We start from the raw sequence: 26,418 nt of genomic DNA on the forward strand, positions 1-26,418 counted from the left end.
TTTAAATTTGAATGCAGAGAATACTTTATTAACTGATTACAGTTTTGATGACCAATTTTAAACCATAAGTAGTGTGGGAAACATAGTGGGGGACATTAAGGCTGAGCCATATATATATAGACAAATCTGGATACTGATATTCTGTACAATTAACCTCTGCTTTTTTCTTTATACATATTGTCTGCATTTAATCAGAGGAAAAAACAAAAAACAACCCTGGCCACTAATTTAGTCTTATACCTGGAATGAAAATTTGCATGGGTTTTTGAACACAGTGTAAATTTGAGTAGAGATGAGATAGATTTTTTTTTTTTAAACCATATTTCCAAAGAAGTGTTTAAGTATATCTGGAGTTTGTTGCTCTTACAGATTTGTGCAATTATTTTTCTTTTTCAAAAACTAGCAGTAGTTCTCTCACGTAGAGGTTAATCTATTTAAGATAGTATTAAACTTACCTAATGGATTGGGAAATCAATATAAATTAAGTGCCTCTGGTGTGTATCAGTTTTCCTGCTCTAAGCAACCCCTATCACTTGAGTGCACATACTTGCAATTTTACAGAATTACACTGACTTTTCAACAAAACCCAGAAAGAAATTAATTTACTGTTTTTGCCCTGTGAGCAGTGTTCCTACACAATGTGATAACCATTTTCCATCTGTACAGCTCCCTTTTGTAAAGTTGGGCAACACATATAAAAGAAAGACAGACATCAACGGTTTGTGTTCTGAAAGATATTTCAGTTCTTTAGTTCCAGTCACTGAAGGAAGAGGCAGAGGCAAGTTTGAATTATCCCAGAAAACTGAACAATTGGTTTTATTTGGTGTCTTCAAGATGCTTCACCTTCTGTGGGAGATGTAGATGATGTAGGAGATACCATTTCAGGTTTTCGTGAAATTCTGTCCAATTCTGCCTGAACATCTGTTAAAACTGGCTTCTGACCTACAAAATAAATGTGTATCATTCAGTCATGTTTATGAAAAACCTATAGTAACTTCAATTCGTAAATCAGACAAATCCTAGTAACTGTTACTGCACTCATTGGGTGCAAAATTAAGGCATAAGGCCAAAACCCAAAAGAAACTGAAAGGAAACAGCAGAGACAAAGTCATACCCTTCTGTATTTCCAAAGAGTTAAAATATAAAACACAGAAGACTATTAAGACTAACAGTTATGACTACTTGTATACAATTTTCTGTATAACTTTTATTTGAAATAATACTGAACGTAAAAATCAAGGGTTTCACCAAGCCCAGCAAAGTCAGTTTTGTGTACTTGGTCATCCTAAACCTGACACCACTGCTCACACAGACCTGCAGATGGCAAATCCCTTTCTCTCCTCACCCACTTATCTCCTTCCTAACTTGGAATGGCACAAACATTTGTGCAGCCACACTCTAATCTAATTCAAGCTCAAAACATACCATTTCCCCCCACCCTTTTAACTCCTACTCCTCAGTCTAGGAGTAGAGTTTGTATATTCTGTATATAGAACAATATGTTCTATAGCAATGGAGGAGAAAACATGGGAAAAGGCAGTGCAGTATTAGGACTCCAACACTATGACAAGTGTGCACAGCATCTGTAAAAGAATGTTCTGGACACATGTGCAGTTGTAGCAGTGTCCCAGCATCCTTTCTGAAGATGCAAGTTAACAGGAACTATCCATAAAGGTAATTTTGGCCAGATGTACTTTGCTGCTCTTCAAATCATTTAACAAAAGATAATACTGTATTAGAATCAAAGCAGCTAATGTTTCAGCTAATAAACAGAGGAACTTCCCAAAGCTGCTGAGGAAAAAGTATTTCTCAGATCCCAAACTACTCTTAACAGAGAGTTTTCAGATTTGAAGTGTGAGTGCCACAGATATTACTAAATACAAGACACCAAACACTGAGGAAGGCGAAGAGGCCACATCTAAGCTGAATTTATTAGTGCTTATGGTAATTCCTCAAAAACCTAGTCCTTTCTGTTGTTAAACCGGCTAAAACCCTATGCATCACTTCTTGCATAACAGGAAGTTTCTGAAAACTGTTTTGCTCCTTAATTAAATTCTGTCCTTGAAGTTTCTGCCACAGCCCCAAATAGAACACTTTTCTGGAGCGCTGCCTCTGTTTGCCTGGCATCATTCAAACCTGCTACCAGCCACTCCCCACAGGATTTTTCAGTGGGTGCTCTCTGTGCCTCATATTGCATCAGCTGCATTTGTTTGAACAATCTCCATATGGTGTTCAAACTGGCACTGCTGACTTGGCCTACACCACCTTAGGAAGCACTCAAACTTAACTTAGACAACTGAGTTTTGCACTTAGAAAAGGGAAGTGTGCACAGGTGAAAAAAATTCAGGGTTCGTCTACACAAAATGTTAGTGGGAAGTGTGAAGTACCAATGAAACACCAGGATTCTCCCCCAAGTGCAGCATTATTAACAACCTCTGGAGAAGCAGGGAGGGAAGCTGTCTGTGTACACATGCTCTTAAGTAATACAGAAACATTTAAAATTGGAATAATGCCAGTATAGCACTGCATCTAGCTTTAGTACAGTCACTATTAAACATTTCTAGATTAATAATTATTATTAATCACCTCATATATAAACAGCTGTCACAAGAAAACACTTAAATATTTTTACAGGCTGTCACCAAACTCCAAGTGCTCATCACATCAGAGCTAAAACACTAGTGAAAGAAAATTTAAAGCTATTTTAATACTGGCAGTATTGTCAAAAAGAATCAACTTGAAATACAATTCTAACCTATTTAAATAAGCCTAGAAGAGGCTTATGGCATAAACCATTTCATTGGGATGATGGAAACACAGGGAAAAAACAAGGAACTCATGCAGACAAGATTCATGCTTAAACAACTACATGAAGATTTTTTCTTTGCTCCTCTGAAAGCCACAAAAAGGCAATATTAAAGTGCTGTGGAAACAAAATCAAAAAGCCATATAGAATACAAAAGTATATATATAACATTCAGTTAAATATAGTAGTGTTCATACTTCTGATAAACTATTCTAACAGGAACAATCCATCACTCAATTTAGATTGAGTCAATCTTTTGTCATTAATCATACCTGACTTTTTTGCTGATGGTGGTAAGTTGCTGCCAGCACCTCCAGTGCCACCTCCTCCTGGACTGCCACCAACACCACCAGGGCCACCAGGAGAACCAGTTTTCTTGCTCAGGAGACTATTGAAGAAGTTAGCCAGGACTCCTTCAGATGTAGCTCCAGCTACAAGGGGAAAAAGGAAAGAAAAACCACAACACAAAACCAACACAGATTTTCTAAGTAAATAATGATTTAGTGTGTTAATAAATCTAAATAAGCACATTAAAGCAGGCAAGCAATGCAATTATTTTTACTTTTTCCAGTTGCATTTGTGCCCTCATAAGAAAAGGTACCTTTCATATTGGGATCGATTTTTTTTGACCCAGTGGGGATAGGTGTAACACTGGCAACATTCGATGTGACAGATCTATTTGGTGTCCTAGGAGATCCCCCAGGAACTCTTGGTGAGGCATCCTATTGAAAAAAAAACCAACAAAAACCAAAAAACAACAAGCCAACAAACCCAAAGTGTAAGAATAGATTAAATGAAGTATTTTGTTACTTCTCACAGCTCCTAAGCTTTTGTACTTTAAATGTAGTATCTCGTGCAACTGAAATGACACAGGATTAGATTTTGCTGATTGTGTACAAGATTTTTCACTCATAGAATATTGTTAAAACTATTAACTTTAGTGTAACTAAAGCTCAAGAGAAGGTTTTAATTTCATCCCCATGAGAGACCTGAAAACCCATCTGTTACTCAGTAGTGCCTCTGACCATAAGTGCATTCTAACATATGGAAAGGAAAGCTAGGACCTTTAGCCCTTGCTGTCAATACAAGCTGTTGTGGCTCTCTGTGGAATGTCATAATTTTAGAGCACTATGAGTCTTTAAATACTATGTAGTAGTTTAAAACAATTAGATCCAACAATATTTGACAGTGCAGATAAAAGCAACCCTCTAAATATATAAAAGTTAATGATTTTCATGTGATGGTATTTAAAATTTTTGTTACTAACCACTGGCCTTCCTGCAGCAGTAGGTGGTTGTTTCGCCAACTGTGACTGCAAAAAACCAAACATACACATGAAGTGTTAGATATTACATTGAAGAAGAATACAACCCCAAACTTGTATTGGCAATGTTGTTAAATGAAACTCTTGATGCTTGTTTTATAATCAGAAAATTACCTGCTGCTTCATAAGAAACACTTGGTCATCCTCTGCTACAATTTCTTTTTCATGAACAAACTGCAATACAAAAACATTAGCATAAATTTGACTAAAACAAAGAAAAAGGTTGTTTTTTTATCTGCTGGTGAATATGACCAAAGCATTCAATAATGAAGTATCTGTATAAAATACTATGATTGCTGCACATCACATTTTCCATATTTAAGACTGCTGCCTCATGATTGCATTTAGGCCAAGTTAAGTAGAAGTGAAATAGAATTATCGTTAACTCCTTTGACCTCTTAGGCATAAAGCTGTAGAAATATTTGTACAAAGACCCACAAAAGTTCATTTACCTGTTCAGAAAAAAGGAAATAAGTAAATGGCTAAAAGGCACATTCAGGGGTCTCAGGATCAGTAAGAAACATTAATGGATGCACACACTCTGCATCATGCCCATGTCTCTGTTAATTTACAGAGGCCTCACCTCAGTATTACTTTACAGGTAACTATGTCACACAGGACGCTTCACCTGTGCTGCATCACACTGGTGGAGGAACTGGACACAGACATCTCAGAGCCCAGTTCTATCAGTTGCATCAAATCGCAAGCACTCTCCTTCCAAATAAGCTCATCAAAAATTCTGCCCAAGCAAGCACGGCAAATATCAGTATGAAAGTTTATAACCTAGGCCTGAAGTTTATAAGCATGCAAAAGGAGATATTGTACAGTTATATTTTCCTTGGATATCTATTTAACATGTCTTGATATTTTCCCTAAAGATTTCAGAAAGGACATAGTATTAGTTTTCTCCACTAAAATAATTCCCACTTGAAAATAAGATCAGTCATAAAACTGTAGCTTTGTTAGAAAAAAGCCATAGAAATATTTGCCTTCAATAAACTCTAAGTGCATGGGAGTCCAGTGCTACAGGCATTTTGTTCAACAGGCTCATATATGGTTTACAGGTCATTCTGTCAAGGCCTTTTGTTAGATAGTACAAGGGAAAATATGAAAATACACTGAATATATGTAGAAGCTGTTTGCACATGTTTATTTTTGATTTTACACCGTCTCAAGCTTTCTTATTTTAAATACTCTAAAAGAAAGCATTATGAAGTTATAAACAACTCAGAGCAAAATGAAATGTTCTTAAAAAAACAACTCAACCTGAGAAACAGGTAAATCATATTTAGGATTTTTGAATTTTTTCAATATCAAATATGTCTTAAAAGCAAAACAAGTGTATTTGCAGTCTTGAACAACATAACAGTGGCAGAAAAAAGGTGTAAGCTGAAGAGAGACAGAACAAAAACATAGTGATCTTTTTTGTTAATTAAAGAGCAACTTTAAGAACAAAATAAGAACACAACCCCCCTTCCCCCCCCATGGTACATCACACTTTCACTAAACTGGAAGCATAGCCTCAATAAAAGAGAAAAAAACTGACAGGCAAATAAATAGCAAAGCAGTTAAATGTGAAGACATCTCAGTGTACCTTTCTGACTGGTGGTTTTGTTATGATATCTTCAAAATTGTCATCTGCTTTTAGTGTCTGGAAGTTCTCATGCAATATTCCTATCTTCTTGTCATTATCCCAACCTGCAGGACTAGAGAAAGGATTATTTGGCTTAAAATTCTGTTGCTACTTTAGGCTATTCTTGCATGCACTCCTGAACTGCACATAACTGAGAGCCAGGAAAGCTGTCCCAGTGCCCATTCTCCTATGCAAGCTGGTTATTGATCAATACAAGTAGGTAGAGACTGGTTCACCATAACAGAAAAGAGAAAATCTCAGGCTTAACATTTCCCTTTGCAGTAGTGAGTGTTTGTAATCTTCATCCACCTGCACTCACCAAATTCCAACTCATGAGAACATGGAACTTTAAAAAGCATAAACCAAAAAAAGGCTCTAAATGCTGTTTTACAGTAATGCACAGATTCATTTTGTAGTCACACACACACACAATAGTGCAGATAACTTACATAAATACTGCATCTTTTTCCACAACAACAGCTGGAACGTTGAAAGGAAATCCGTACAACTTCTGGACTATATATTTATACACTAAATCAATGTTTTTGTTTTCTTTTACTGAAGTGTAAATAAGTGCTGCCCCATCTGAATAAACAAGTTAAAGAAAACTTAGTTTAGTGGCTAGTAAAAGAAACTAAAATAACCTTTAAACTATCAAAAAACAGCTACTTTGTAGAATTTTGAAAGGGAATACAAAACCAAAGCAAAACAAGTCAAATAACTTCCAACAGTTCATTCTGAAATAAGCTAGTAATTTAAATCAATCTTTCCTTTTTTTATGCATTTGTTTTAGGCCAACTCAGCTACTGATTTTCAAGTAAAGGCTCTTCTCACTTTCAAAGCCCCCCAGTACCAATGGTTTCACTACAATGCCTTTAAAACAGTCTTCTGCTTTTAGTGAACAAAAATTTTCATGCCATATCCTTGTATCTTCTCATTATTCCACTCTGCAATCACTGCAGCACTAACACTAGCAGCTTCAAAAATGCCAAAGATTCTTCCACTTTCCCATCTGGGCTTTTTTAATTACAGGAATGAACTCTTATATTATACAGTGATCTGCTTTTCAAGGAAATGAAGGCAAATAAGTTTACTATATATCAATTACTAAAATACCAAGAGAGTGCTTAGTATTCTAGCGTTGTTCAGTATCAAATTAACACATTTTATGGACGGGATTAATAAAAGAGTAATTTTTACTTCGGGATTATAAAAATACCAAATTCCCTTATTTATTTCCACACGCCTGCAATAAGAAAGTTATATAACGGGGTCTGATTCCTATTCTGTGAAATTCAGAATGGAATTTCAAGTTGAACTTGGCATATGCAATCATGGAGGCTAATCCCTACTATTTTATATTCTTCCACCACACACAAGAGTTACCACATAATTCCATTTTGAAAAATTAGGTCTTGGAAGCACCATTTCAACTGAGGTCTCTGACTCTTGAACTAAATTTTCTATTTGTCACCTGCTGTGCCTCCAATAGCATTTAACCTTCCCTTTACCACAGCACAAATGATGACACAATGTAGGCATGTTACTGGCATATAAAATCTAGATCTCAGCATGTCTCTCTGACTAAACAACACTAGACAGTATTTTATACACTTCTAAAAAAACGAAGTTTAAAAAGAATAATAGCACAGGAACAGCTTCTGTACATTGTCTCTGTACTGATACAGTCAGTGGACCTTGCCTACAGCGATTCACACTTCTTTCCTTCCCTCCTAACCTCATCCTGTGGAATTACTGAACATGGAGGAGACTGCATATTTGGGACAAAATTAGTAACATGCCTTACGTGCATCTCGAGCAAGACCATACTTAAATGAATTATCTTGCTGTTATTTTAAAGAGCTTATCAGCTAAGATGTGCTGGTCTGAGAACTGATTTCCTAAATATGGAAATGGAGGTAATAAGGAAATTCATGGTAAGGAGACATGCTAGAAAATCTTTTAGCTTTGTAAAAAAAACCAAAAAACAAGAAAACAGAAAAGTTTAATTCAATGTTGCCCATTGGGGTAGCTGAAGCAGACTGCAAGCTACAGTAAAAGAGTTGCATCCTTCTTTGGTACAGACACAAATATTCTTTTAAGCTTGTCATAATTAATACAAACACTTGAGTAATTATATCATCTTTATGATGTGTTAAAGGATACATTGTAAGCAAAACCGTCTGATATGTGACTGAATGAAGTCGAAGTGTTCATCTCTGTAGTCATGCTCTTTTTCCAGAACACTGATGGCATCACACTGTCAAAATAAACACAAAATTAATATACTGCTTTCAGTCATCTGCAAATATAGCAGTGCTGCTACACATCCAGATCACAAGGGGAAAGGGAGATGGAGTGGGGTGGGGTAGTGCAGAGGAAAACAAAAACCTGCTAAGATAGTTTAGAAGTAAAACTGAATCTTTTTGGTTTATAATGTATAACTTGACGTACATGTACTGGAGTCAGCACAACTTGAGAGTTCAAGTGACTGGAGCTTTTCATTCACCCTCCCTCCCCACTCCAGTGCACTCCTCACTCAAAATCTCTGTTGTAAACTTACCACTAAATACCACCATTTTTTACCAATTTTTTTTTTTTTTTTTTTTTTTTTACACACTGTGGCATTAAAAGACAGTGTTTTTAATCCAGGTACTAACTAGCTCTTTGCAAAGGGAGGCAAAAGCAAGGAATATGGAAGCAGAAAAAGAAAAAAAGGTGTGGGGTGGAGAAAAGAATAGAAGGAAACTAGCAGGTGGGGAAAAAAAAAAAAAACACTGTTCAAATGAGAGGGTTAGCCTTCCAGCATATGCATCAAAAGGTTTATGCCTTCCCTAGGGGACAGCAGAGGCTGCAGATGCAGTATGCTTAATGCCAATGAGAACTGAGGAGCCAGGGGGAAAAAAAAAACAACAAAACGAGATAAAAAATAGCCACAGAAGAAACACACCATTGTTTTCTTTAATATGGTTACCTATCTAACAGAAATCAAAAGAGATCACATAAACACCCTAAGAACTGAGAAAAGTTAGAAGTGCAGCACTTCACTAACTACAGCTCTCAAAGAAGTTCATCTTCAGAAAAATGTCAGAAATATTATAAAACTTTCACAATTTTCAGAATACAGAGGACTCTGGAAATCAAGGGGAATTCTAATTGCTTATTGTCTAGCTCATTTCTGTGAACAAAACCAGGTCTGAGGTATTTCTCAATGCCTTGAAAACTAGAAAAACTAAAGGAAAACCTAATTCCAAAATAACATTAAATAATGGGTTCCAGAAGATAATCAAGCTTCAATATGAAACACTAAAGAGTTCTCAAGTGAGGTATTCAGAATAACTTAATAACCATGTGCTTCCCACCCCAATCCACAATTGACAGAGTTATTTCAATAAAATATGCAAAAAACCTAAAACGTGAAACAAACCTTTGTACAAACTACTACTACTGGAATGCCTAAGTTACATGTTAGTGTATCTGCACCCAGGGGTAAAATCACACTGTCATCTTTGTCTTCCTGTAATGAAGTATTTCTTCTCTGTGGAGAAGCTGGAAAATCCTCGCCTGGTTCTATATACTCCTGGAAGTCTCTTACCACTGAAAGTAAAAAAAGTTACATTAAAACATCAGCTGCTTTATTATTTCAACAATGATTTCCACTGCCATTGATCTCTAGCACTGTTGATTGTATACTTCCGTATCTTGGTGTTGAAAAAACAGAGCATGCACCTAGTCCTGGCTACTGTTGGCTCTGTGCAGCACAAGGGAGAGCTAGCAAGCCTGAGATCTCCTGGATCAGCAGCCAGAAGAACATGATCAGATAAAACCGCCCATAAGGACGACATGAATTTTTTCTCATCATTGTGAGGCAGTTGCTACTAAGGATTACTGTTTGATGTGCTTCCTAAAGGACATAAGTTTCCTTCCATTCTTCTTGGCAAAGTTAATGAACAGTTTGTCAGAATAAACAGAATTAAGCCTCACACAAACTGCTTAGTTGCTACTGTATATCAGGTTTTACCTACAGACCCTTTGTCCATACTTCACACTCTGTACAGTGACTCAGCAGTAGTACAAACAAAATAATAGAAAACATAAACATCAGTTTAAACTAGCTTTATAATTAGTTAATAGCATATTAAACATTTGGTATGCTTTAAAATTGTCAGGTATTACTTGAAAATGTAGCAAGCAGGGTAAGTTATACTCTTTCTTTTTTTCTAATTCTCTTTGCAAGTCCTTGTCATGTTCTGCTGCACACGCCCAAGCCTCTAATTACAGTCACTTACTATTCCTACAGTCAGCGATGCAATATGAGGCACAAAATGTCTGCAATTTTTCACATCACATGTCCTGCTCCACACAGCAGAAACAAGGCTCTGCCAAACCAAACCACTGCCTACTATTCCATGAGAAGCACATCCTGATTCAGCACCAGAAGTTAGGCAGCAAGGCAGCTCAGCTGCATCATGCACAGTGAACTACCCCAGAATATCTTCACTTCTGTGTTAATCCACTGCTACCTTCACTCAACTGACTGAAGCCCTCTGAGTTCATACCTAGAAAAGCATCTGTGCAATTAACAAAGCAAGACTTATTTCAATGCCCTAGAGGAAAAATTATATTAGGTCAAGATTATTCAATTTTTCAGCAGATCTTGAAGTCCACAATAACAAAAGGCACATGCACAGGTTACCATCTCAAACTGTCAATCCAGGCTCTAATTTAGGGAATGCTCCTAATTCAAGTCTGGTCCAAAGAGCTTCTGAGATTAACTGAATATATCTCAAACCCAGAGTTCTCACCACAATATGCCACTCTACAGTGTCTCTCCTGTATAGTATCCTGTCCTAGGATAATTGCATAAATCCTCCACTGGATTCCTAAGATTCCCAATGTGTCATCATAACATACTAATCTTTATGTAAGTAGAGAAAGCAGTAAAAAGGAGGATTAATTTAGTATATCACAGCTCCAAAGCTGTGGAATACTATCTCAGGTCTTCCTTAGAAACACAATTTCATTAAATACAGATTAATTCAGAGAAGAGGAAGAGCTATTTCAGCCCTTCACACACAGCTGCTATGTATCCCCAAATGCCTTTCTATACCAGTTCTAGTCCTCCACGGTCTGTCTTCAAGTGGAATTAAGCTTCTAGAACTGAAGACAAACACAGCAGCATGCCTCCAGAAAACTACACACACAAATCCTCAGTAGATTTCAGTCCTGGTAGCAAGTTAAATCAGCTCTCAGGAACACTGAGCCTGACACAAGAATCTAGTGGCATCCCATAGCCAAAAGTCAGTCAAACGTTGCCTCCTCGTTTTGGCGGTGTCAAGCTCCTGCCCGCCTAGCAATGCATGAAGTCACTTCACAACAGGATCAAAACAAAAACCAGCTTCCAGTCACATCTGGACTGTGTCCAGGGCCTCTGTTATAACCAATGTTCAGACAACTTATATCTGTAAGAATTAGACCAGATGATAGAAAACCAAAACAGACAAAACTAATTGGGGTAGCATTTTTTTCTTGACTCATTTTATGGCTTACATTTTCTGGATTTTGCAGAGCTTCTCCATCCTGTTCACTCAGTCCGTAAAGAACCAAAACTATCAGCTATACACCTTTGATAGATACTGTATCCACAATTTCAGCCAGCAAAATCCTATCCTGAATGTTAAGAGGGGATGTTTAATACACACACACTAACATCCAAAATCAAACCAACCAAAAAAAAACATCCAAGAGAGCTCAGCTCCTCCCACCTAAACAACTTCTTGTTGAAGATCTGATTCTCAAGGATAGTACTTCCATGGTAAAAGAATCTCTCTCTTAAAGGGACAAACAAAACAACTAATATTCCCCATACCTCATTCCAGAGTATCCACAACTGTCACCTTACATTCCACTTCAACACAGCACAGCTACAGCCTTCATTTCTAAATTAGCATAAGGACTCATTGCTTAAGAATGTATCAGTTAGAGAGCCACTTCAGACTTTAAAAGAAAGTTGAATCATGTAATTTGATCTCAACACTCAGCTTTCTCAAATCTCTTCCTACCCTAAGGGAAATGCAAAGGATTGCTCAAAAGTAATGTGGAGCTATAACGTGAGTTGAGCCAGCCAGTTTAAGAAACCCTGAAAAATCTTTGTGTTCTGTATGTTTAAAACTAAAAAGACAAGACTGACATAGCAATGAACACCTAGCTCTGTTAACATCAATAAAACTCTACAAGTGGAAAGGGGCCAGACATGGCCATGCTGCCATGAATCCTCTCAAAATTTACACTTTTGGTAGGCACAGAACAGGTCCTAGATTCTCTAACTAGCAAACTACAGGAACAGTTAAGAACCTGATGTAGTGATCTGCCTTTAAATAAATAAATGAAAAATTGAATGGTTAGAATTTTTTTTTTTTTGCTTGGTGAATTTTATCTAGAAAAATATATAAAAAGCAAGACTAATTTCAGCTGTGTTCATTCTGGAAGTTTTTTCCCCCCTACATTGTTATTCTGTTAGAAAGAAGTACTACTATTGTTCACATAGCTGCTTGAGACTTATCTGAAACTAGTCTTGCTTGGTAAGTTCTAATTTTAAATAACACTTCCAAAGAATGAAAAAGACTGCAATGGAGAGATTAAATGGTGCAGAAAGCATTAAGCGTATTTAAATGGATTCCCATGTATTTGCAGAATACTCACACTTTTGCTCCATTTCTTTCATTTCTTCAGGAGGAATTTTTAACTTGTCAATATGTTCTCTTACAACACTTGCCCATTTTTGTAAAGAATCCAGTGCAGTCCAAGGTCTAGACATGTCTACTACCAACATAACTAGAGTGTCCTTTAGAGAGCTTGCCTCCATTGCAAATTTAAGAAGACCTTTGTGATACAGGTCACCATCCAAAATCCATACATTACATCTTGTTTGGTCTACAAAAAAAAAAAAAAAAAAGAAAAAGCATTTAATGAGATTTACTTGAAACACACCACTGTATAATGGCTATTGAATGTTCTTTGGACATGTAAAATACAAGGAAGAAAGCAGATGATATTTTCTCAGTCCATTGAACACATATTATGACACAGCAATCTGCAGCTAGTGGGGAGACAAGCTCCTCCTCTTTCAAACCGTGGTGTTTAATGGCTGATAACTGAAGATCTTAAATACATTATCTGAAAGGGAGGATCCAGAGAAAGCAGTCAACATGTCCAAAATTGTTGTTCACCATTTTTTAGTAGGTAAATGTTTTCTTCAACATGCAACTTAGAAGAGAAAAACCAGGTGAACTCGGTCATCTTTTTGCAGCTGTTGGCCTGCTCAGCTCTCAAGGACTCCCCTTTAAAACTCCATCTGGCATGCCTGGATAACTCTTAGAGTATAGAATGTACCCCAGCCACTCAAAAAACCTGAAGAACTGTACGTTTTTAATGATTGAGTTTGACCGTTTAACAGACTGTTACTCTTCCAATTTGCAAAAGCACAATCACCATACAGATAGACCATCCTATTGCTTTTCTTTTCAAAAAATATCACAGTACTACAAACTCACAAACACTTGTGCAGTAAAAGAAGAGACGCTGATTCAAAATTATTTGGCTTAATGTACTTACATTTCCTTTCAGGTAAATTTTTATTGCTTGTTACAGAAGTACTGAGGAAGATATTTAAAGCAAACTCCCAATCTTCTTAAGTCTTGCTCCAAACCATCTTTGAGACCAATACCCAGACATGAATGTCAGGAAAGGCCAACTTCTTCTAGCTCTCCTTCAACATGTTTGGGATTTTTTTTATAGCATAAACAAGAGTTCTCATTTTTCTCCAAAGCTTCCAGTATATCCTTATTCATGTCCCATAACTCCAGGTACTGGGATATTAAACAGGATCTTAAACACTTTTTCCTTTCTAGCTATACCCTCACTCAAGTTTTTGGGTTTTCTTGTTTATTTTTTAAATCTCCTTTAGCATTGTGCACAATTTCCTACCCCTCAGTCGATGGCAGTAGTCTTGCAGATTGTGTGACAAAGGATTCTCTGCAGGTTCAGGACAATACTTGCTACAACAATTGAAATGGAAGATAGAAGCTTGGACATCTACCTTCTCCTCTAGGCCTGAGAAACACACATCTATTAAGAATGTTGCAGCTAAGTCTGCATCTCTGGTCCTTTCTTTTTAGCTGTTTCTTTTGACAGGTTCCTCTCCTCCTCTACCACTTACGTGGTCATTCCTGGTATCTACCGAAGAAATTACACAAACTTCCTTATGATACAAAACACTTCTGGCATAAGCTGGATTCCCACACACTATAAAGACAGAAAATATCCCACTGTCATTTCAAATATCACACTACTGAACCATTGCTTTCAGATTGGTTTAAGGTATTGTTACAAATACAGACTCACCATCTCGGTCTTCATCATGCACATTTAAATACAAGTACTCCATTCCTCTTCCTTTTTTGTACTCCTCTATTCCTTGAATTTTTCCTATTAAGCTAGTTTTACCTGCTCCATCTTCACCTGGAGAGACAGAAGTAAGATACCACTCAGTCTTTAATCACGGTTACATATTAAAAACCTGGGGCAATAAGAGAACCATATCCTAACAGGATAACTAAGCTCATTGGAGTTCTGAAATACAGCAGGTTTTGCCCAAATTATCCATCTGTTCTACGTGTCCCAACTATGCTACCTGAAATAGGATCTTATACTAATCATTAAAAGGATATGCTAAGGAGTAGTTAAACACCTCAAACAATTTCAGTCTTTCAACTACAACCAAAGTAGTAACAAGGTTTTTCTAATGTAGAGTTTAATTCACAGTAAGCTCCTCTGACAGTTCAGAACTCTCTAATTTCAAACAGCACACTGAAGAAGGCAAATCTGTTACCTCAGCTTTTATGAATCTTTTTTTTTAAAGTATTTTCTCTGTTACAGGTCTCAACAAACCTTAAAAAGAAGTGACAAATAGTAAGCCCACTGCCTTACAATACATGTGTGTGTATTTGGATAGCACAGAGACAAGCCTGCAATCCAGACCCATTCACTCTTATTCTCTCCCCTCCAAAGGGAGCTTGGATAACCTCTGAACCTTACAGCATACACACAATGTAAACACCTCAACTACACCCAGAGACCCCTCTAGAAAAACTTAATTTGTAGTCATAGGTCTCAGTGTTGGAAAACTTCATGTGCATTTTTTCCAGTTCAAAGAGTAATCAAGCTGAATTTGGAAACAAAGTAGGGGTTTGCCAGTTTGTTTTTTTCTCTAATTTGTAGAATGATGAGTATGTAACACACTATAAAATTCTTGAAACGCACTCATAACTTATAAAATTCAAGTTAATTCCAGATCCCTAAGCAGCGCTTGATCAATTTTGTGTCAAACAGAACATTTTTCCCCAAGTCCCTCCTCTAGAGGGTAAGTAAACACTTTTAATCACATAACAAAGACACGAGTTCAAGGGCAGTAATTTCCACTGCTAAACATAATGACGTTTTCCCTTTAAAGAGAACTGACTGATCTTATAGATGTCACTACAGCTACATAACTAACTAACATAACACTAACTATAACCACTGTAAAGAATAGATATGATACTTTGATAGACTTTTGAATTTGCTTAACGTATCATCCCCAAGATTGCCACACAAAGTCTTTAATTTAGAGGATAGGTTTATTTTCATATTTCGCTAACACTGGAAAACATAAGACTGCTTACTCTATGGTGCTGTGGGTGCTGTGGGGATTTTACTCAATGCAATGAATGTATTTTAAGTGAAATATATTTTGAGAAAGAGAGAGAAATAAGACCAGAACTGAAGTTTGAAGTCTAGTTAAGTATAGACAAATTAAATGAAAAATGAAGTTGTATCCCTTTAACTTTTCCACAATTTAAGGGTTCATTTGTGAGCTCCTGAATTAAATCAAGATGTACTTGAGCAAACAATTACAGATAGTTTTAAATCACCATTGGAAAGCAGTGCTATTTTCTAGTCATATTTCAAGCTTTTCCTCTTTTAAAAATCTCTCTTAAATAATTCTGATGAAGCGAAGAGTTCAAGCTTCATCACCATAGATGAATAACAATTCCTTCTCTGCCCTCACCTCTGTCTTTATCCAAACTTCTTAAAATTGTCATCTACAAATAACTGAGAAGACTTTAATAGCTGCTGCTCTGACATGTTATGAAGCTGCTTTAACTTCTGCCAACAATCTCTGCATGATTCATTGTGTTATTTTGCCTTTCTGAATTAGCAGCTTCAATTAATGCGTGCCAGCAGAAGGTTCAACAGGTAAGACAAATCAAAATTTTTTATTCCCTTTAATGAGGGGTTGCACTTAAAAGTTTTCTGAGTTTCTCAGAACAGTTATTTCTAGCTAAGCTCTTTTGCATACTAGAGTGATTCACACAGGTGACAATAAAGATTTCAACTTGCTTGAATTTGGGGAACTTTACTGTCTCCTGTGTGTATCTACCAGTTCTAAAAGTAGCTGGAACAAGTCTAAAAAAAATCACCTGAGGTTATAAAAAGTTTTGCACCTGATAAAAGACACACCTAAATAGTCCAAACTAAAACATATAAATGCTAATATCTAGACAACTATTGTTACAAAGTGCTCGTGCTAAGCAATACAGGCAAACTTGAAATACATTTCCCACAAGCCCTTTACTTGTCATGGCTCTATTATGTCATTTCCTCTCCAATCCCGTATTTCCAAATGCCTAAAATAAACTGGAGTTCAATACTGTTAAATTAATACCATATGGCAAAGTAAGAACTGGAATTTTGTTTTCCCCTCTACACTGAAAGAAATTTTACCAGTACAGCACAAGACAAATTGATTTGATGTAAAATTAGCACTTCTGAACACATATGCACACACAGCAGTAATTTTAGCCTTCCATCACAGAACTACTTGAATTTAATCTGTTCTATCAGGAAGCCTGTCTATTCTCTTGTCCTCAGCAAATATTCACCCATTTCAAAACATCAAGATCGGGCAGGTGGATCACTGACACACATAACAGTGCTGAACAAGTTACTGCATGAAGAGAGCAGCACTCATCTTTCACAAGGGAAAGCCAGAATGATGCATCAGTGAAGTCTGAAGTTAGTAATACACAAACCAACTAGTTTACAAACAGGATGATCCACTTGCAATGATTCAAAATAGCTGCCTAGCCAAATGTGCCCTACCCCACAGGAGATCCAGAGTTCTTGACATATTTAAGCCAAATTAGAGTCAGTATTATTTAAAAAGCCGTGAGGAAGTAAAACTAGGACCGTTAATTATGACACAAGGACTTTCTCCTTTTTGCACAGACAACTGATCATAAAGGTGAGGAAAAGATAACTGTCTTGGCCAAGAGAACACTGAATCATAACAGAATAGTTTGGGTTGGAAGTGACCTTCAAAAGTCAGCTAGTCCAACCCGACACTAGTGAAACCCAACATGCTAAAACTTGAGGTTTCATCTACTTCTACTTTCTATGCACAGCACGTTGCATATACTTTTTAAAATCCTAACAACAGCAAATGTATTTGTATCCTTGTTATTATTTTTTCCCAACTTAGACTTCAATAAAAAACATTTGAAAGGTCAACATACTTTGAATATACTGAGTTATGAGAGGAAAGAGCAGCAGCAGATTTTTGCTTTCTAACTACTCTTCAGCAAGAATATCAAAACAGAAAATCTTAAACCAGTGTTTATCTAAAACTCCTAGGTAGTTTTTAGGAATCTCGTTATCAAATTAATCCTAAGTGCTAACTTTTAAAACTTCTCGAAACTCAAACGTTTTATTGTAATGCCTTTACTATTCACAGAATCTTCTCTCCCCCTCAGAGGAGAGGGAAATACATGTGAGAAAATAAAATTCGATTAGCTGTTGGAGGTTTGATTGATAATGCACAACATACTAATATAATTAATATTAATTGCTACCTGGGACATACATAGAAGTATATATGTTTAGAAAAAATGTCAATCACAATACATATATACTCATATATGGCTTTTCAAATTACCAATCTCAACACATTTAATATATTTACCTTTTTTGTTTGTTTCTGGATATTTCTAAAGTATATGAAAAAGTAATGCTGCTTAGTTTCAGACAAACAGAAAATTTCACATTCTCTGGGCTCAAACATCACTGTGTATTAATATTATGGAACATTTTTTTTCAAGTGCTACTGAAGCAAAATAGAAAACAGAGCCTTATGCACCTTCAAGAATAATTACCATCATCCTCCATTTCATTTCAGAATTTTGGAAAATCCTACAGCTTCTTTATTTTTAACTGTGGGATTAATTAAATTAACAACTGACTTCCATACATAAGCTCACAGAGCAAAATATTTCTGACATAGCATTTTTGACATAGCATTTCAAAGTAGAATAAAAATCAGGTAGATTTTGCATCCTTCTCTTGCAAATGACATAAAAAGGCCTCCTTTCCCAGAGTAAGTACTAAAGAATAAAAATTCTCCATTATACCAAATTTCACTCACACATTAATACAACAGGGAGGAAGCAGAAGTGATGTTTCTAGCAAGCGGTGCTATGCACCAAAGCTGAACACAAGTAAAAGAAAAACAACAGATTTAATTTTGCACAAAAGTTGGGCTAGGAAGCAGCTGAAACAAAGCCAAACCAATCTGCTTACACACAGTATTTCACTGTCTTGGTAACAAAATGGCAAGTCTTATACTCAACAAACGCTGATGCATTTTTACCCACACACTGCTACTACTTCATTCCTCTGATGAACTCCAGCCTGGGGTTGCGAAAGCTCCTCTGTCCAAGGTGCTACTCTGTTCACAGAACAGATCTTGAAAACATCCTTCTTGCTGCTGCTCCAAATATATAGGAAACCGTAACAACAGAAACCCTTCCCAGTGTCCTCTCTTCTCACTACTCCAGGCAAAAAGCATGTTTACTGAGCAGGAAATCAAGTATCACTAACTGTTTTGCCACAATACAGAATTTAGCAGAATGCTCCCCCCGAGACAGGAAAGGTGGGCAATGAGGTGAATGAATCTCCTGTGTGTGCAGGCAAAAGGCACTTATTTATGTCCTGCTGCACCAACTGTTCAGCCATAAACTATTACATTTGAGAGGACTTAGGCTCTCTGTTACATAACTTCTTCAAACTTTCAATCAACATTTTCAAATTAAAAATATTTACTACACATGCTATTTCCCCATTTCTTTCAGTTTAGCAAATGAAAACAGAAGTAGAATTTGTCTGGTCCTATAACCAGACATTTCTTATTTGTGACAGAAATCTGTACATGGAAGAGAAATCAATGTGTTATCTCCAGAACAGACATAAGCTTTGACTGTCTGTTTAAATTGTCTCTCCATTGTAAAGTGTCCAGTGTGTTTAAAATATGTCAAGGCAAAGAAGCAAGAAATGAACATTTCTTTTGTATCATCAGTATTGGTAGCCTGCCCCTCTTCAATCCAGGAGTGTGATTTTTTTTAACAGCTCTTTGAAAAACCCTGGATGCCTTACTTGTTTGTAGTCTATAACCCTAGTGGTTCCTTGAAGGAAGTTTTTTGTTTGCATTTTAAACCCAGCAATTAAAATTCAGCTTGATATGGGAATTCTACAGCTCATCTCTAAAAAACATGTTCAAACAAGGCCAAACAAAACTAGAAATAATGGACCCAATTAGCATCTTCTGTGCACCCCACATCCCCAAGCATACTTTTGTGAATCAGCTTTATACTTTTTACAATGCAAAAGACAGCTTCTGAGTAGAAAAATACAGAACATCCAATATCTGTAGAATAAAATATTCAATATTTTCATTAATAGAAAAAAAATCTATCTTGCTTAAATATGATAGAACAAAGCCATCAAGTCTAAATTTGAGTTATTGAATGGGGCTAAGATGTCTTCCCAGAATCCCAGAGCAATCTCTGTTCCACATCACGTGGAATGCCTGAATCCCAACACAGTGGTGTAGAGACATAATGATCTTCCTACTAGAACCAAGCATATGTGCACTACAGCTATTTTCGAGATAAAATACTTGTCACAAGCTAATAACTGCCTTTTCTACAGCTGCATATTAGTGAAAGAGGCTTGTTTACACATTCTACACTAATTGAAGAATGCCTTTTACAGAACAAGACCAAAATAATCAGAGTAAGCCAAATTTAGTTTGCTTTCAGAGAATTAAAAAACAAAATTCATGATGCTGTTGAGAGCCTTCTCTACAATCTCTCAAACCAACATGGAAGTTCACAATAAGTAGGCCATAATAAGCTGACAAATAACTTGTCACTAAATTTTCATTTGCTCATTGAATAAAAATTGTCTCCTTCTCCAAGTTTATTTTACTCTGCCAGATAAGTCTTTTCCCTCACATATGTTTCACTCAGTATATGTGTGGCACTGAAAAATTACAAAACTTTTCTGAGAAGCACCTTAATTGCACTTCAGCCTTTCAGCATGACAGAAAGGAGACTGCAGACAACTCTTGCAGCAAGTCTTTTGCCATGTCCTGCACCACAAGAATATGGCCTGACTGGAAACAGGTACAGCAGTAACAGTGTTACCTCTGCCTGGGGAGACCCACAGCCAAAGAAGGGAAATATTGCAGAGAATTCTATAGTGACTATAAACAGCATCCATTCCTAACTCAGTCCTTCTCCTTTAACATAACAGGAAGTTGTCTAGAGTATCCAGGTTCCCTACCAAAATAGAATAATCCCATATTACTATCCACGAGACACCTTTATTGGTATTCTTCCCACTAACCCTTCCTGGAAAACACAGACGCACAATTCCCTTCACTGTTCTTCACCTTTGGAGCTATTTCTGAGATAGATTCAGTAACCAGCATCACCTCTGACACTGAGGAGACAAACTAAAATAAATGTAATTCAAGAATTTCAGAGCTTTCCATGGTGTTCTAAGTTACTTCTATTACAGAGCATCCTTGTAATTCCGGATTTTTGGAAGGGTATTATAGCAGGAAGGACACAACAAAGAAGAACTACTTAATTCTAAAAAAATGTAGCTACAAAACAAGCAATTAGAATTTTATCTAGGTCAATGCCCCATCAAAACAATTGACACTTTAGAAGCATAACTCTGCTGACCTAAACACAATTTGACTACATTTGCAAGGCTTTCATTGCCTGCAGAAGGTGAATCAGTTGCAAGAAGAGGACAAAAATAAACCCTCTGAGTTAACTTCTGCAGTACTGCGGAATTTAAAATATTTGAGATTAATAATATGCACAGTATGAACAAAACAAGCAATATTTTATCAGTTGCAATGATTAAATGATAATAATGAAGCTGTCAGCTTTTGGAAAAGGAAAAAATAAAAGAAAAACTGATTTTCACAGTGTTGACTACAAATTTAAGTAAGCAGATTTTATCCTCACGAAAATTTGCTGTATTAAAACTTAATTTTCAAGTTCTTTATATTCCACAGGTCCACTAGAAGAAAGCAGCAAGCTAAACCTGCTCTTGAAGATATACTGGGAATGGCTGTTATTGCAGAAAATGGTACACACAGAAAAGTGTGTACACATGTACACACAGAAAAGTGTACCTGTAAATTAGCTGTGGATTGTGCTTCTTTCCAAGCATCCTCACAGCTACTGGAGAGGAGCAGAGCTCCAAGATTCAAACAAACAGACCTAGCCCTGGGAAGCGAGATGCCTGGGGTAAAGAGGAAATGTGGACAAGAGGCAACTGAACTTTTACTGTCCACTAAACTCAAAGCTTTTATCATCAAGTCGAGTAAAATGTATAAAAAACCCAAGCCCACTAGGAGTCAGCAGAAGCATAATTGTGCAATAAAGACACAGAGAGTCAGGCATTGGAGTGTCACTGGATGGTTTGACATAGTCAAAATTGTAGGCAAAGAATATAGTGTGCTTCAGGGACAGAGGAATGTATGAAACACAAAGCCAGATAGAAAACAACTATTCAATTCACTTGCCAGCTGGGAGCCTGTGTTCTGGTGCATCCTGGAATGACTTTGAACATTACTGCTTGAATGCATGCAGCAGGTTATTGGACAAACTATTAGTTCAGGTCTCTGAATCCAAGCCTTCGTACATTCTACAGCACTATGAATTCCATACATAATCTGCAATGATGAGTTGTCAGCTGCTCCCCTCTACTCCACTTGCTAATGGAAGAGAAAGGGAATGAACATGAGAGCTCCCAGTTATAAGCATCAGTTTTCTCATCACAAAAACCATTTCCTGTGATCAACTACCTTTATTACACAAGGGAGCAAAAGACAGTCCAGGAGAAGAAGAAAAGAGAGAAAAAAATGAAGCAAGAGCAACAAAAACCACACTGCTTTGGCTATGTGCAAAGAGTAGCTAGAAACATCAATGAGTGCACTCCACTTCTTTAAGAAAGCACGGACATTTTGCATTTTCTGCTGGTATAGTTTGCTAAATGAGGTAGCTATGGCCACTATGGCAAAACTACCTAGGAATCAGAGCATAAGGGACTTACAGTAAAGTTTAGAAAAGCTTGCACTTTTATTATTTGTTCAAACAAGAACAGATAAGTTTTCAAGCCACATGTGGTGCCAATCAGAGTTTAAAGAAAAACAGTTATTGAAAAAATGTCCGCAAGTGAAGCAACTTTTGGAGAAGTAAAACTGCAAGTCAATTAATTTTGGGCTGATTTTGAGCAAATGATTAGCAACATTATTAGTTAACCTTCACAAAACTATGTGTCATATCTAGAGATTAACATTTGGCATTCCAGTCTCCTTTAGTTAGATAACTCCAACTGCTTTCCAGGTTCTTAAAAATGAGATGTTAACAAAGCTAAAAAAAATACACTGAAATAGCAGAATTAGCATGCCAGACAGAGGTTTCCAGAACAACTAGGCATACAACTATACACACTATCTGAAAAATAAAAATGCTGCAGGCAAATTAGAAAACCTGTCCTAGGAAACAAAAGAGCACAGTGGGTTTTTCCAGTTGGTTTTTCAGGGTGGGGCCATGAGATGTTGGAGGTTTAAGGGATTTTTTTAAAATGCAGTTTGTATTGAAAATAAGTACTCATTTGTTATTATAAATCATATTTCATCTGGCAAGTTTTGACCAATATGACTGTTTATACAGTAAGTATTCACCTGCCACAAACTGACTGAAAACCATCAAGATGCTAGTCAGCTTTACACCTTTTGCTTAAAAGTACTGCAAGTATAAAGAAACTGAAAAGAATCATATCAGAGCATGAATTTCATGCTCTGTATTAGTAACAAAACTTAGTGCAAAACTATCTAAAGGAACAAAGCTTAAACATAGAGGAAATGTTTGATAATAGAGTAACTGTAAACACAGCTCAAGAATCCAAACACATAGAAGTTCACATACTGAATCCATCCAATACGGAATACATAAGACCTCTCCTTTTCCTGTGCCAGTGTGCTTCAGGTGCAGCATCATGACTTTCAAGTGAACAACAAAGATTAGGTATTCTCGTTAAAAACAAGGCCATGGTCCTCACTGGCCAGTCCTCAGATCTGATATTCTTTTTCCTAAATACATGCCAAATTTGGGGCTTTTTTACCCCCTGTTGGATCAAGACCTTCCAGAAAACACAATTTCTAAGCAAGAATTAAAATTTCTTCTATAAATCTGTACATTTAAAAAAAAAAGCATCAGTCAAATAAAGGAAAAAAGCTATTACATTAAGTCATTCCATAAGCTCTACATAAATGGCAAGAAAGAAAATTTATATACAACAAGTTGTATAGCACAAACTAAATGAGCATTTGAAAACAATCTATGATATCCTTTCTAGCTCTGAAGGAAGCAGTCTCCAGCTACTGAGCACTAAGGATTAACTGACTACGAAGAGAGAGGAAAAACAAACAGTATAATCTTCTTGACAAGGATCACAGCTTGAAGAAGAATCTTCCAACTTCAGCAAGGACAATCATCCAATTTAGGTTCAAAGTGTCACATAAAAATCTGTCAATCGTTATGAAATATTTCCTTTGTTTAATATCACTGCAACTTCCAATCTCAATATCCTACTTAATTACATAACATACAAAGCAACAAATTAAAGGGTGGTAAGCCTTGTAAGAGCTTCAGAAGACCATGCCAGCATCCTCACAGTCTTCTCATTCTCAGTCAGTTTTAAGTAACCACTCAGCTTATCAAAACAGGAAAAGAAGGATCACAGTGATTGCTTTAGGATTACAGAGAGAGGAAAAAAAGCCTAACTTGAAGAAACCTCAAGAGAGTACAAGCCACAAGACTACACGGAATCATAGTGTGCACAGAGTCTACAAGAATGTCTTTACTGAATTTTAACCCTGTTTCCAAGTATTAACACGGTTCTTTCTGGGGACAGGGAGGTTGGCAAAAGTAGTGGAAGAAGCAGCTACTTATAAATCCATACACCTGGACTCATTATGTTGCCTACTAGCAATAGTATTTAATAGTCTTTCAGGAAAACAAAACAAAATAACAAAAAACACACCCCACTAATAATAATACTAATAATTATTCATACACATGCACTTGAGAGCATCCATTTCTCTCTCTCCTCCACGAAGCTTTTAATTTTGACGTATCATTTTTCTTCATGAATTGCAGCCGGGTGTCTCATTACCGCCCTATCAAAGTCCCTTTCCGTACCTCTCACCTTGCCGAGGGCCAGGCTGGACTAAGGCCCTGGGTGGAGATCCCGGGGCGGCAGCGCTGCCGCTGGTGCCGCCACGCTGGGTGCGAGTGGGCAGGGCAGGGCAGAGCCCGCACGCCCGTACGGCCCTCCCCGGGCCCTCCCCGCCCTCCGGCCCGCAGGCAGCGCCGTCATTGATGCCGCTCGGGCCACGGAAGCGGTTTTTGTGTCCGCATGACACACCGCAAAGCGCTGGCAAGCGGCACCGCCGGCTGCGGCGAGGGAGGGCTCGGGAGCCGCACGCCCCCCAAGTCAAGGCTCACGGGGGAGAGAGACAATAACAGCTCCCCTTCCAAGGCATCTCCGCCTAGGGAGCCAGGCTGGGGGAAGGACAGTAAGGGGATATGGCGAGGTACCTACGATGAGGGGCGTATCTAAAGCATCTGTGGACAATCCCCAAAATGAAGCAAAGCCACGCAAGGGAGGAAGAGGGAGGGTTAGTTAAGACAGCGCCTTGTCACCCATCAGGCCCCCTTCCCTTGGGGCGCTGAACAAGGGGAGCTCCAGACGCCCAAGAGAGGGCTCAGGAGCCAGCGTGTGTGCGGCGGGGATGGGAAAAGGATCGGGATGCTTTCCTCAGTCAGTGCGCGGAGGGGAAGGCAGAGGGATCAGGATGTTTTCCTCACCCAGCAGGAGGACGTTCTTCCCCGAAGGCAGCTTAGAGCGGGAGCGCGTGGACACCTCGCTGAGGATGCAGGACCTGGCGCGGAGAGACGACAGCGCTTAGGAAGGGTCTCCCGCTTCCTCCCGGTCCCCACCCTCGCCATCTCCCGGGGAAGGGGGGGCTACGGCATGAGAGGCGGGGGGCAGGGCAGGAGCTGCCACTGCCAAGGGGAGGTGCCCCCCCAGCTCAGTGACTAAGAGGCACTGAGCACCAGCGGGGGCGGGGGGATTATCCGGCCCCCTTCCCCTCGCCCCCCTCAGGGCATCGAGGCGCTCCGAGGGCGGCGGCCAGCGCGCCCGGGTCCGCGGGGCGGGGCGGGCACTCACCAGAGGTTCTGCCCATCGTCCTCATCGCCGCCCGCCCGCAGCTCCGCGTTGTTGTTGTTGGCCGTGGCCGTAGAAGCAGCGGAGGAAGCAGAGGAAAAGCTGGCAGCCGAGCCGAGTCCGGAAGAAGAAGAGGAGCCGAAGGAGCCAGCTCTCCCCACCGCCGCCGCCATCTTCGCTGCTGCCTCCTCCTCCCTCCCCTGCCCCGCCGCCTCCCCGGGACGCGGAGCGGGCGGCGGCGCCGCGGTGCCGGCGGGGACCCGGATGTTGGGGGGGCGTGGGCGGGGCCGGGGCGGGGGCAGCGGCGCTCCGGCCTCTCCCCTCGGCCTCTCCCTTCGGCGCAGCAGCGAGCGGCTCTCGGCCCGGCTGCCCTCAGCCCTGCTCCTAGCGCTAGGTTTGCCGCGGGCCGGGGGCTGCGCTGTGCCGCTGGCTCCCCGGGCAGCCCCAGCCCTGCAGGAAGCACCTCGCATCCAAGAGAAGTAAGTGCGGCTCAAGGGCAAGACGTGGCTTTTTGGGAGGACAGGTGGTCATCCTCTCCAAGAGGCCTCGTTACGTGCTCTTCTCTCACGAGTATCGCTTGAGAATTGGGAAAAGATGGGTCATATCATCATCATTTGAACAGCTCGACTAAGGCTAGAAGTCCCAGAAGAAGCAAGCAAGCGTGCCAACCCTCTCTTTATATGTTTCCTAGGTTAACACAAGAATGGCGGTAAATTCTGTAAAAGTTCAGTGGGGGAGTTTTGTCCCTTTAGGGGAATTCAGGGAAAACCTAAGGCAGAGGATGTTTCCTTGTGTCCCCCCTTTTAAACAAAGGATGCAATTTCCCAGAGACTGGGTATACGGAAAGGTATTGGCTGTATTAGTGACTTAGGCGTGCCAGCAATTTGTACTTTTATTTTTCTTGCTTCTGTGTTGATTTTATTTTTCCCGGAAAACACTGATTTTAAGTAGTATTTTGAAACG

At 38.6% G+C, this 26,418-nt stretch overlaps 1 protein-coding gene across 1 annotated transcript; it reads right to left on the reverse strand.

Moving 5' to 3' along the window:
- DYNC1LI1 (dynein cytoplasmic 1 light intermediate chain 1) lies at positions 1 to 25,640 on the reverse strand. The gene is made up of 13 exons (XM_014884063.2): positions 25,459 to 25,640; positions 25,095 to 25,168; positions 14,167 to 14,283; positions 12,466 to 12,696; positions 9,191 to 9,360; positions 7,930 to 8,023; positions 6,213 to 6,348; positions 5,725 to 5,836; positions 4,245 to 4,304; positions 4,074 to 4,118; positions 3,408 to 3,528; positions 3,079 to 3,237; positions 1 to 942 (listed from the first exon to the last, which is right to left on the reverse strand). The coding sequence occupies exons 1-13, from the start codon at positions 25,626 to 25,628 to the stop codon at positions 830 to 832; spliced, it is 1,602 nt and encodes a 533-aa protein (XP_014739549.1). The 5' UTR covers positions 25,629 to 25,640; the 3' UTR covers positions 1 to 829.
- Positions 25,641 to 26,418: the final 778 nt, after the last annotated feature.

Source organism: Sturnus vulgaris, chromosome 1 (genome assembly GCF_052056855.1).
Source record: "Sturnus vulgaris isolate bStuVul1 chromosome 1, bStuVul1.hap1, whole genome shotgun sequence".
Lineage (NCBI taxonomy): Eukaryota > Metazoa > Chordata > Aves > Passeriformes > Sturnidae > Sturnus > Sturnus vulgaris.